At 35.8% G+C, this 13,922-nt stretch overlaps 1 protein-coding gene across 1 annotated transcript; it reads right to left on the bottom strand.

Annotated features, from left to right (window-relative positions):
• Nucleotides 1-312: 312 nt before the first annotated feature.
• LOC147490051 (Tetratricopeptide repeat (TPR)-like superfamily protein) lies at nucleotides 313-11,423 on the bottom strand. The gene is made up of 12 exons (XM_086570999.1): nucleotides 11,330-11,423; nucleotides 10,901-11,261; nucleotides 10,610-10,792; nucleotides 10,009-10,351; nucleotides 9,704-9,912; nucleotides 9,272-9,367; nucleotides 6,101-6,274; nucleotides 5,281-5,508; nucleotides 2,945-3,088; nucleotides 2,664-2,852; nucleotides 1,684-1,803; nucleotides 313-1,249 (listed from the first exon to the last, which is right to left on the bottom strand). The coding sequence occupies exons 1-12, from the start codon at nucleotides 11,341-11,343 to the stop codon at nucleotides 698-700; spliced, it is 2,613 nt and encodes an 870-aa protein (XP_086427125.1). The 5' UTR covers nucleotides 11,344-11,423; the 3' UTR covers nucleotides 313-697.
• Nucleotides 11,424-13,922: the final 2,499 nt, after the last annotated feature.

Here is a 13,922-nt window from a genome sequence, read left to right as displayed (position 1 = left end):
CAAATATTAAGGGCTAATGTGATAAAGCAACGGTGATGAGGCATGGCTGAGACTGATGAAAATATGGAATAATTATTAACTGAGTGCTTTTCACGATTCAAGTATTAAAATTGGAATTGGTGTGCCTATTGGGTGGTAAAATCCCAATTCGCGTATCCAAAATATGGAATGCAGTGTCAAATGTTTTTTGGTGTTTCAAGGACCAGTAATTTGTGAAAGGTGAGTCAATCTCTTTTAGCCTAACCTGCAGTCTACTCCAAATGGCTTGACTAGGCGAGCCATATTGGTCTACATCCACTAAAGTTCCGCTGATTTTACCATGGTAGAAAAAACACTTCACATTAATAGTTTATCGACAGAAGTTGAATAAATATCAGATTACAATCAGAGAAATACTACAAAAACGTATCACCTACAAATGACACATATAAACAGTCACTCTTTTGCAAAGATAAGTAAATTGAAAAAATACCTAAAAAAAAACTACATTGCTCTGCCCTTTCTTGTAAGGCCAAAGTCTTTTCCTATCTAACGAAAACACATCAAGAAGTCTTTTTATGGCAGACTTTTGAGTCTGATCTGTTGACTTTTTAGCGTTAGTATTTCCAGCCTGCTTAGAAGGACGAGGCCTTGCACTGTGGGTGCTGACCTTTTTAACCTTGGCTTGCTTCCCAGACTCCATTCCGTTCTCATTCGGTTAATTTAGTGTCTTTCCAAGGGCACCAATCAGAATATATTGCTGCTGACGATTTGTATTGCGCCTTTTACCCTTGCATTGCTCCGTAGACTTCATCTCTTTCTTCTTGTTCTTTTCAAGGGTCTCCAATTGATTTTTCTGGGACATTGCCCATATACCTTCATCAGGTGACCATGATATCGACATCCCAGCTAATGCACACCATCTTAGATACAACAGGGCAGTAGCTAGGTAGTCCCCACAATCTTCGAAGATCTCTTTTTTGTAGTGTTTTGTGCTGATAGAATCTTTGAAAATCTTGATTATCCGTAGTTCAGCCTCAGAATCTTCAGCAAGGACAAAATTGTCCTCAAAGTATTTCCTATTTTTTTGAAGTACACTTTGTTCTTCGGAAATCATTCTCATACTCAAAACCTGCAATGCCTCCAGGGCAGTCCCGTGTTTTTGACTGCGGACATAAGCATGGTACAAAAGATAACAAGTTTCTGGATCAGGCTGAACCTTCATTCTGTGCATTCTCTCAACAATAAGCTCTGCTATCCTAAGTCGACCCTGCAAGTCATTGTCATGGAAAATATGTTGAGACTAAGGCTCTTAATACACAAACAATTGTTTAATAATATTCAACGACTGCGAAAACTTTAAAGGCAGATAGATGATCTACTAAATGCAATTATATTATTAAGCACATATAGTATGAAGATGGCTTGCAATCCAAAATAATTGTGGAACAAAAGAATAATAATGCGGCCGGCGAATTAAGGCAAGGATGACTATGATGATGATGGTGATATGATTAAGTAAATATTCAAGTTTAAGAGTCCACGCAAACATGCTAATAGGCTATGGCAGTTTGGGGATTTGGGCATTATGTTCACCAGAAGCTAGTATATCACATCTTGTCTCCTTGTTCTGCTTCAAAGAAGATTTGTTAATTATCCTGTATATATTGTAGTAAATAAAGCAACTATATACAAACAAGCTACCTCCATAAATGCCTTTTTAAGAATGGCATTGAATACCACTACATCTGGCTGAATCCCTTCTGAACTCATTTGGTATAGGAGCCAATAGGCTTTCCTATAGTTGTCTTTCCCCAACATTATCTGTGCCAAATAAAACTCAGCTGTCAGCAGATTGATGTGTGAACAAAGATAAAATGCAAGCCGAAGGTAGTATTAACCAACTTAACTATTACAAAGATCTACCAGATCTACCACATGAAGCCATGTTTCCAATGAATTATGTAACAGGACAATTAATCCCACCATGAAAATCATTCTCACAAAAAATCATAATATTTGGATATGTCTAACCATGTAAAAGTTAGTGTTCATTTGTGTTCATTTTTGAACTTTTCATCTAACGGTCTAAAATTTTTGTGAGCATGTTCTAATGTTAGACTTCTTTGAATGAGCTTAATTTTTGTGAGCATGTTCTCCATAGTGGAGAGATCATATCTACAAAAAATCAGCCCTTAATTCAACTTTTAAGTCTATGATTTTACTTGGATTCATTTACAATGTGGCTATAATGCGCGCATAAGAATATGGCTCTATCCCTCCCCATATATATATATATAGGGTAGAACTTCCTTAGGTTTCTGGTATTCTGCCCAGAAGGAACAAATTGAATACGCTAAGGTGCAAGCAGCCCAACACTCCAACTCAAAACCCCCCCACCCCCACTACAAGTCTACTTCCTTTTTGCTTACTGTGGCATGGAAAAGTCAACAAAATTAAATCCAGTACCAGCATTCAAAATGCCAATACTTGAGCGAACATTATGTACATATTTTTTCGATTTTCTTCGGCCTCAATTATATTTGCAATTTTGCATAACATTTGGTGCAAATAAACTACATATAGATGGTTAAAATAATAATTAAAATAAATCACTTGCTTCATTGAGTGGATCTTTTCTGTTTTAGAATATGGTACTAGACTAGGAGCACTGAGAAGCTTGCCTTTATAAGAGACTTGTAAGTATATTTCTGAGGGGAAAAACCATCACGCAGCATCATAGACAGAAACATAGAAGCTATCTTGGAAGAACTTATTGCTCCGCAGCAGTCAATCATGATATTGTATGTTAACCCATCAGGAGGAATATCATGCAATTTCATATATTTGAAGACTTGAAATGCCATGCGATTCTGCATTTAGTGGAAAACAATAAAGCTGTATAGTAGAAATTTGTTAGTAACAGAAACTAGAGAGAGGAGAGAGAACAGAGAGAATCACCTACTTCATCAGCTTCAAAAAGTGAATAGAGCACTGAATTGTAGATAATTGTTCCTTCCATAGTGTTAGCGAGAAAGAACTGGGTTTTCGCCACGCTCAAGTAATGAATTAGCTCTTTTATCATGCCCTCAGCTCCAAGGGCTTTCAGCTAAACAAAGAACCAGATACAATGAAGGTGTTACTTCCTACCATCATCAATGCTTAAAAGTGTCAGTACTATCACAGGAATGCTCTTTCTTTTACTAGTGGATTTCACAAGCATAATGAGGGCACTTATTAATAAGATTTTACTAGAATCCAACCAACCAACAATAGATCAATAATTAAACATCCCAGTGAACCCTAAACAAACAATGTATATACTATATACTCCAAAATAGGTGTAAAAGCCTCCAAATTAAATATTTATACCCCATAACCAACTATGCCAACATGATGATAAATTTCACTCCATATATTGAGAGGTTTATGGAAATCAAAGAAACGTTGTATGATTGGTCTAGAGGGACCGCAGCACTTGGAGATTTGCAGTTTCATGATTTTCCTTGTCATTGGGAATTTGGGATACTATGGTCTTGTACGGGTGAATTGTTAAGGTTAGTCCCACATTGCCTGGGTACTTAAGTATGAACTTGTATTTCAGCACCCGCACCTAGCAAGCCGGTTTTCTAGGACGAGTTCTATCCATGAGATTGTTCACATGGTACAAATCCATCAGAGCGTTTTGATAGCATCATTCTAATGTAAACTTCCCATGCTTGAGTAGTACTAGTAACACTCTTTCCTTGGAGTATATATACCTTCTATTTATAAAAAAGCTATATGACAAACTAACATAGTATTGATATCTTCGGAAGTATTGAACAAAGTACACATGGACTCTCTTATAAGATGCCAATTTATCAACAAAAAAAGTATCGATATCGTTGAAATTTGGACCACCGTAACCTCAGCGTATAGCTTCCATATTCCTTTTGCTCTGTCGGTAAATTCCATTTTCTCCTCTTGGATGAATCACATGTCGTCAATAGTTTAATACTGAACATTTCAACAGCAGAATTCGGATGTCGAGTCCTAAAATGTTGGCATCTCTTTCTCTTCTAAGCTGTCTTGTTTCTGCAGGCTAGCAATCAACCAAGCTTCCAAATCCTGATCTTTCTGCCCCACCTCCAAGCCTTCCAACGGCGATATCTAATGTGGAATCACCTAAGACCTGGTCATTAAGCCGCTAAGACATTCCTTTGGTGTTTCTTGTTTAGGTTAAGAAACATGGATGATTAAATATATCATCCTCTCCAACAGACCAAAAAAACTATCCAGACAACAAGTGAAGGAACCTCAACTCCATACCGCCCCCACCCCCCGGGGATTTTCTTCGGCGTGGCACGGACACGGTGTTGGGGAACATGGTCAGGTGCATGACAAAAAATATGATGCAATCGCAACAGTCAATTCAAACCAAACCCAAAACTTGGCCAAAGACCTACAACTCTGTAAATAGGAAAACCACTTCTAAACTTGACACAGCTTCTAAATTGAGTAAAATTCTCTAAATCCGAAATTAAATCTCAAAAATAACCCTATACTAAATAACCTCAAAATAGCAATTAATCCTAATTCTTACACTCTCTAATGACATATAATCCAACATACGACTCAATTAATGATGTGGAACCCTATATTTCATCAAAATGAATGGCTGTCATTGTAGTTGTATGAAAATCGGTGGTCGAATACATCTATTCAGATATAGGATCTCTTTATCTTGTCCTGCCTGATTCGACTTTTAAGCTCCAAATCTTGGGTACATCAGATGGACATGCGTTTCTTCTATGATGTTGTTATGATAGTGAAGGCAACAGCTTCTCAATACTGAGAGATTTATTTTATTTATTTATTTTTATTTTATTTTAGTGGGGCTGCTCTCGTTAAAGTCAAAACTGTTCCATGTTCTTTAGCTGGGGAAGTTTCCAAAAGGGGAGATGAATTGGGTACCCATACACGGGGTAGGTAGGTCAATGCGGTATATGCAAGGTGAAGTTGGTTCCAGATCAACATTTAAACATATGGTAAAGATAAAAACACTCTTTTTGTTCCTGCCCGCAATGTGTTTGAATGGGGTTTGCCTTTTGCCATCATATGTATGAACATATGCTCCACTGTTACCTGTAAGTCGTATCTATTAATAGTTGGCCTGTCTTCCACGATATTTTGCGGCATTTCATTCTATGATATGAACTAACAGTATTAACCACTACCCTTGAAAAACTATAAAAGACAAACATGTTATAAAACAGGCAGAAAAGAGGAAAATACACAATATTCTGGAGAAAGTATTACCAAGTTCACCATTGATGAATGGCTATGTTGCAACCCATTTTTCAGCATATCCATTTCTATTGCACTTATTCTTTTTGCAACGTCTACTCGTGAAAAAATATCCCCTTTCTTATAAGGGGCGTTAACATTACCAAACAAGGAAAAGAGCAGTTCATAAGTCTCCATATTTGACTTGAGTTTCAATTGCTTCATCTTAGACAACAGTCTAACAGCACGTTCAGGTTGATCCTGCATGGTTATAGCAGTCATGAATTACTCATTAACAATGTCAAAGCAGCCAACATATTCAGTATTGTTATTGGGAATTATCGTGTAGAACCCAAAGTTGAAGTGATATATTACTTCACCAGGATACCAGATAACAAATTCACTGGTTTTTTTTTTTACTTTAAATTAGTAAATTATAAAATCAACCTTTGAACGCAGTTTAGAAAAATATAGTCAACCCACAATTTTCCTTATCCGATGAGCCTCTATCATTGTATCATTATATGAATTTTTTTCCTGCCTCCTTTACAACACCTCTTCCAAGGATTAAAGAACAAATTCATTTATATTAATATCTTGTGGAAGTCTGATTGCTAACAAGTACAAATATTTGGGTCACACATGAAGAGGTCAAGACCTAACCCTGTAATATGTAGGAAAATCAAACTGAATATTAATTTACTATTCCATTCCCCAGAATTGAGGGATATTCTTTATACACCTCTCCTTTTTATTATCCTTTCCAATTCTAAGTTCTAGCAGATGATTATAGATAATAATCAATAATGATATTGTGATAGGCCATTTAAAAGCTGTAGATGTAGATATTTACCACAACGTCACATGCAGCAAGCAAGCAATTAAAGGGCTGAATGCACGGACTTTCAACAGCTTGATCCAGAAGAGCTTCAGCTAAGTCCAGTTCTAAGACTTTGCTACAACCTATAGAAAGCATTCTAAGTGTAGCATTACAAGGCTTCAAGTTCATCTCCTCCATTGCTTTTAACTGTCAAAAGAGGGAATAAGTGTCAAGGAATGGCGAATTTCCCAATACTAAAAAATTGTAAATCAAAAAATCAGAAAACCAGAACCGGTGGCACTAAAATGCATCATCATCATTCATCATTCATCATCCTTGCCGTCCCCATTCAGACCAAATATGAGTATATGACTGGGGTTGGCCACGTGAGTATCCTTTTTCTATTACACGGCATCTCACCTGTTACGTTAAGGTTCTCAAAACCATTTCTAATAGCTTAATAATAATAGTCACTCTCTTAGTCTCTTACCTTGATGCAGACTAAATTCCTCTTCGTACTGATGCATCAATAGATCTTCAATGTACATCTCCATATCATTTAAGTCAACTTTCTCTTATAACTGATTGGGATACTCCTAATTTTTTTTTGTCAAACCTTCATTAGTATAACTCTCTACCCTTGTAGCCACTCCAATCATTCATGTAAATTTCCTCATCTCCGTTACATACGTTAATTAAGCGCCTAACACTCAGCTCCATATGAAATAGCTAGTCCAATAACCATTTTTAGTTCACAAGATTTCCTCTCACCCCCCCCCACTTAAGATGAATGTGAATACAAACAGAGTCAGAAAACCAAAAGGAACCTTTTTTCTTTCATGGAATAAGGGATTGTGTTTCACCAACTACAAGACTGCCAGGTGGTGGCGACATTGTACGTGCTCAGCTCTGGAATTTCACCAAAAAAAGGATTTCGCACCTGTGATTGATTTTACAGTGAAAAATGCATGTTTCAAAATTTCACTGCAAAACAGATTTTGCACTGAACTTGCACACTGCAAAATCCATTTTGAGTTTTCACAAGGTTTATTTTTTCATAGTCCGAACTTTTATTCCCTTATCCCCCTTAATCCCCTTTCCCGAGTGAAGGTGGGAATTGAACCTAAGACCTTAGGCCCAACCTCCCAAGTCTTAAACAGTGGGCCAGTGGGCACCTTCATTTGGTTAATCTTTCACATGATAACCCTACAACATAGATTCGGTATTGTGATTTTCGCCTCGAATTGATTTGGCACTGTAATTTTCAGTGCAAAAGCCATTTTGCTGACAAATTTTGTAGAAGGGTCGGATGAAATGGCCCACCACCTAGAAGCATGAGTTTTGAAATTGCATAACTCACTTTTTATTTTTTATTTTTAAATCAGTAAAATTCACTTTCACCTTTGTCTATATAGTAATGATGATAAACATTACAAATTCACTTTTTTTGCATCACCTGCTGTAAAAGGACCAAAACAACCCCTAACAAGCCCCAAATGGTAGAGCCCCTTAATTTTCACCACTTTCACACGTAGGGATGCCACGTCATGAAAACAAAGAACACAGTGAACTATACTCATAAAACAAGTCAGCCCTGTCCCATGCCTTCAACAGATTAAAATGGTGGCGTTTGCTCTATTCTATAACTAATCCAGTTGTCACTCTCTTATACCATACGATGCCACAAGTTTTTCACTTTGTCTCTGTTTCATCCATCCTTTTGCAATTCTATCAGTTAAGACACTATCTATCTCGCCATTCTTTTGTGATATCGGTCCAAGATATAATAAATGATTAGGCAAATCTATTGGTTTTGAAGTGTTATCATTACTTTACTAGTTTGTAGGCATGTGCATACGCACCGGCTCTTTTAAAAACTTGCTCAAGAACACATACAAGTTTCATGACAAAATTGCTTTAATTGTCCTTTAATTTTTAATTGGGGAGAAATATAGTTTGAATAGTTGGCCTAATTTAGAGTTGTGATTCTTATTTTAGTAGGAGATGGATTCCCATTTTAGTTTAGATTTGCTAGAATTTCATTTTTCACTCGAGAAAGGAATTCCCGTTTTAATAGGCGATAATGTGGAATTTTAAAAAATTGTATGTCTTAGTTGAAATTCCTAACAAATCGTTTAATTTTCATTTAAAAATCCGTTTTCAATTGGGAGAGATATCCCGTTATGAAAGTTGATTTAATTTAGAAGTGTGATTCCCGTTTTAATAGGAGAAGGATTCCCGTTTTAATAGGAAGTTCTAGAATTTTCCTTTCAAATAGAAATGAGGAATTCCCATTAAAATACGAGTTCGATTCCTGTTTTAAGTTGGTTTCTTAAAACCCGTTTTAGGTTGGTGGCATGGAATTTTAATAGAGCTTGAAAAATACCCTTTGTGGGAGCTTTAATATTAAGACATAGATGTAAAACCAGTCCAACATAAAAAACAAGTGTTAAATGTTTTTTAATTTCCTTGAAAAATATTATTCTCGTGTATTATTTGTTTACATGTATAGGCAGTATAGCAAGATACTTTAATTGTAGGGCAAGCTTGCTCTTGAATTTAAAACAATATTGTTTCAACGCAAATCATTGAGATTTATTGTTCACTTATTCTTTATGGTATCACTGTATGACCACTTTCCCCTAATTCTATACTTTTTTGCCCACCATTTTATTCTCTGCTATTACTAAAGAAGAATAAATGCCCACGGAATTTAATTGAAACACTATTGGTTTAAGTACAACAGCAAGCGCGCACTATAATCAAAGTATCTCGCTATGCATGGAATCAAATAACACACGAGACTAGTATCCTTACAAGGACATAAATTTTTGGCACATGTTCTTGCCAATCTTTTGGACTAAGCTTACACACTACTCACGATTCTTTGGAATTATATTCCATATACTTAGTTTTGGATCTACTAATTTTCAATCTTATGACTCTGTGTTTTTCACCAAATTTCTAACTTTTGCTCCACGTTTCATTTAGACTTCTTTAATCTGTAACTATTTAAAATAAATATGAACTTATTACTGAGACTACGTGCAGATGTACAATGATGCCACTAAAACAGAAAACAAAAAAAGGGTAAACATACTTGTTCTTTGTGCCAAAAAAAGAAAACGAGCTTTATTTTCCACATGAACAGCACGGAAAACTTTAAGTATTTAATTGTCTAAAAGAAACACTAACACAACTTACCAATTTTAGGCCCTCTCTAACCCCTCTCTTATTGACAACGGCTCGGATTAAACCATTGAAAGTGTGGCTATCAGGTTCCAAACCGAGTTTTTGCATCTGCATAAATTGGAACCTCAATTTAATGAACCATAAGATGTAAAGTCATATAAACCATAGAAAAGGCACTGCAAGTGGCAATCCTAATTTAACATCAACTACTGCATGGGAAACTGCATAAGCAATTTAAAGTCTCAGTGCGGGCTCTATAAATTGTGGATGGAGGTGCTAATAGAGGAGCTGAAGAAGAATATGTTTACTGGCACATGGAAACAGATTGGCAGTAAAGCATTGATGGTCCAATCCCAACTGCACATGTAGGAGTAAATATAATGCCTAGGATGTAGATGACAATAAAATAAAAAATGGCAAACATGTTAAAGAGCATGTACCTACCTCCAGGAACAGCTGCTCAGCCAGCTTACATTTTCTAGCTTGCGCGCATGCCTGGATCACATCATTGAAAGATAATCTCAAAATTTTCATAGCATGCATCGCATCAATACCATTGTTCAGTATGTCAGAGCTTCCATGCGCAAGTTCTCTGCTAAGGTTTTGTTCCTTATTAGTGACAGTAAACAATGCCGAACTTCTACAGCCCGTGCCTGATGCAACAGAGATCCTATTAGGATATTTGACAAAGTCATAAAGCGCTTTATCTATATTACTGAATAACTCCACGTCGTGTTCTCTAAAATCACCTTCTACTGCTCTTGTCATAGCACCCAAAACAGGTGAAGGATGCAGAGAGAGAGAGTTCTCCTCCATGCTAGATCCCTTAAAGGCAAAATCGATAGTTGAAGGTATAGGAATATCCAATCTTGAAGATTGGAAACTTCCTTTGACAGGTCTCTCAATAGAGGCATTTCCTTGAAAAACCAGAACCACTGCATGCTGCAAAGCTTTAAGTGCAGTTACGAGGTCTCCCAATCTTGCAAACGACCTAATGAATTCCTGAAGAGACCTAATATTGGGGCAGTAGTACTTGGTATACTGCTTCCATATTTCCTGAACTGCAGAGAGGCTTTCCTGCAAAACTGCAAGCTGCAAAAGAGACTTATAAACATCAACCCAGAAAGACTGAAAACAAAAGAGCAGAGATTGGAGAAATAAATAATTAACAAAACACAAATTACGAAAAAAAAAATCAAACAAACAAAAACAACAAAATTGAAAAGCAAAACGTAACAAAAAATATGATAAAGTAACACAAAAAAAAAAACACACCAAATTTGGGATATTTGGCTTTCAATGTCATGCTACACTATCACAGGATTCACCGCCCTACATACTGTTACAAACCTTGAGAAGTGCCAGGTACGTGCTTTCAGATTTTCCCACCAATCGGTTTTCCATTAGATCCAAACAGGAATTGGCATGAACCATGCTTCCCATCTGGGCACATCCATTCAAGAAAATGTTGTACATGGACAGGTCCGGAGCACTATGAGGGCTACTCCCAAGAAAAGACAGCCAATTTAGTGCCTGAAAACATGGATAAACAGTATTAGATCAGTTGCAGTTTATCCAGACCAATAAGTGAAGAACAAAATGACACCGAAATAAAAGTAGGGAAGTTTCTGGGAAGCTTACCTCCTCGAGGTAACCGCCTTTGGTGAGAGCTTGGATAATGGAGCTGTAGCATCTTGTGTCCATTTCTATCTCTTTCTCTTCCATAATTCTCCAAGTCTCCATAAAAAAAACAGTATCGGGAGAGGTTGCACAGTAATTAAGTATATGAATAAAGTCATCAGGTTTTAAAATTTGATTACTACTACTGGTGAATGCTGTAAGAAACTTGAAAGCTCGGTCTCTATCCCCCACTTGAAGTGCACTAACAATTTGAGACTGCAAACAACTTGTAACTGATTTGGTGGTACATTGGGAATCTGAATAGGCTCGAGAGAACACGGACACCAATGTATTTGTAATCGAACGAATCGAGTTTCTTGACCTGTTTTAATCAAAATAATATCATTCATTCACTAATATTAATATTAAAGAGGAAAGAAGAAAACTTACAGTGATCTGAGCATGTTCTGCTGGGAAACTAACTAAAACCCTTAATAAACCCCGACAAAAATGTGCATTATGAGACCGGGGCTGCTCTCACAGTTTTTCTGTTATATATGAAATTTTATGATTTTCTCCAAGCCCATGGCCCAATACCAAAGAAAAACCAAGGCCCATGTACATAACGAGTACGAAACTACCAACTGCCGAATTTTGTTTCCTGAAATTTTTGTGTTCATGTTTTGGAAAGTTGTTGTCAATTTGCTTAGCACAACGTTACTCTTGGCTTACATACATACTATGAATCCGTCCTTAGATATATATTATAACTGTACCCTCTCGGCTCTATTTTTAGTCTCCAATATTTGTAAAATTTTTTGACTAATTACGAAAAAGTAGGAAACTAATATAATATAAAGAAGGAAACAATCTCATCCTCTAGAGTTTCATAGATTCTCCAACTTTTCCTAAACATTATAGCTAATTAGCAACAAAATATGAGACAAAAAACTAAATTGCTAAAAAACGATTTTCCTAAAACTCTTACGCCACAAAGAATAGTTTCCACACTAATCTTAGCTGAAATTTAACATAACAAAGTTTCTTTCTAGAAGAAGACAATGAAATAATAAAGGAAAAAATGAATTGAGTTGTCTTAACATTTACTTTCTACATTTGTTAACTATGGATATAGGGGATGCGTGTGTGAGGGTGGTCACACCCTGAGATTAGAAAAGATCCGCTACCACATAACTAATTGCTTAGGAAAATCTTCAAATTATAATGACTCGCAATCCCCAATTTTTTTTATCAAACTTCCACTACAACACCCCCAAAATTTTCACAACTATAGTGAGAATATAATGAACAAAAAAAAAATCATTAAAGAGGGACAAATTTGTCTTTGAATGTTTGATGAGTTAATTAGGGCTAAAACAAATAGCTAAAAGCCCAAAGCCCAACCGGTCAATTTATATAATTCTAATCACCCCTCATTTCTTTCACTCTCAATTCTTAAACAAGCGTAAGACCTCAACCTAAAAAAAAAAATTAAAAATTAAAAAAAAAAAATAGAAAGGACTTGAGACGCAGCTTGTTGCACGTTTGTCTTAATTATTTGTAAAACTCGTTATCATTATCAATAAATTTTTCACTTAAAAAAAACAAAAAAAAAACAAAATAAGGTAATTTTTTGCTTTCAATGTTAATCTTTTATAGTTTTCTCTACATGATAGTAGGGTTATATATACTTCTAGCATTATAGGATGTTAACAAACAATTTGTTGAATTGTTGTAGACTTGTTGCCTAGATTAATGTTAATCTTTTATAGTTTTCTCCACATGATAGTAGGATTATATATACTAGTAAATGGGCACGTGCGTTGCACGTGCTAGGAAAAGAAATTAGAGTGGAAAAAACTGGAATGTACCTCACCACAGACAATAATCATCCTCATCAGGGAATAAAATAAACATACTCAGGTTAAATTTTATTCTGTAATACATAAAAGAGTACCAATGTGGTAAAGATATAAGTATATTTGATAATATAACGATCCAATGGAATTATCTCCCCTCGATCTGTTTGCGGATGTAGACAGACCTGTATCAGCGATTCAATAAAAATTCATCAGTTGAATGATAAAAACTCTAATTCTCTAGGCTCAATTCTGTTTATATTGTGATACACGACAATAAAGGTAGTCAAATCCTATAATACATGCCATACTTTTCCAGAGACACATTTCCTAATACATGTGCACCTTATGTACTTTTTTATTTTTGGAAAGGTACTTAGGTGGATTTTTAATAAGGTTTTGTAGTTCACTCTATCTCATGTTGAAGAGGTCTTTGTATTATCGAAGAATGTACACCCATTTTCTTTTCTACCTGTAGACCAACTCATCAGTCCGGCTAAACTTCCAACCCATTCTATGAGCAGGCTCTTGTTTCATAATAATAAAGTTCTTGATTCCAAAACTTTATTGGTCATACTTTTAGCTAAAAATGGTAAAACCAAACAACAAAGACAATATCCGCCTGCAACCATCTCCATGGTTGATGGGTCAAAATCTAGTATGCCACTTTCACCACAATTACCTTTCATCTATTTACAACATTTTTTACATTATCAAAACTTAGTAATTTAGCATGCAAACTATAGAATTTTCACCTGCTACCTATAGGGAATTGACAGTTTACAATCATATTATTAAAAAACAGTGCTACCCCGCCACCAATATAGCTCACAACACACTTATATACACACAGACAACCAATAGGAACACCACTACCTATACAACAAAAGCAAAAGATAACGTAATACACTTTGTCGTACTATGCGAGGTTATTTTGTTGCGTGTATACGGTACGAATAAAATCTTTAAACATTGAATCCATCTCTGAGCAAGAATGAAAAGTATACGGACAAATAAATCCGATAATATGATGAACTTTTAAGTTCCATGGAAAAGAGAAAGTTGTTATCTTAACGAATCATGAATATGTGATGTCATATTGAATTGGACAGAGCAAGTTTGTTTGGATAACTTCCACAATATTGTGTTGACCCAAACATAATGATGCAAAAAAATAAACTGTG

Source organism: Coptis chinensis, chromosome 7 (assembly GCF_015680905.1).
Source record: "Coptis chinensis isolate HL-2020 chromosome 7, ASM1568090v1, whole genome shotgun sequence".
NCBI classification, from domain to species: Eukaryota; Viridiplantae; Streptophyta; class Magnoliopsida; order Ranunculales; family Ranunculaceae; genus Coptis; species Coptis chinensis.
Note: the sequence above shows the minus strand (reverse complement) of the source record. Positions and strands in the feature narration are given on the sequence as shown.

Bases quoted from the DNA above. Each gene is read 5' to 3' on its own strand.
- LOC147490051 (XM_086570999.1), bottom strand. The intron at 10,793-10,900 runs GTAAGCTTCCCA...CCATGTTTTCAG, and splicing joins AAGGCGGTTACCTCGAGGAG to GCACTAAATTGGCTGTCTTT. The intron at 9,368-9,703 runs GTAGGTACATGC...CAATTTATGCAG, and splicing joins CTGAGCAGCTGTTCCTGGAG to ATGCAAAAACTCGGTTTGGA.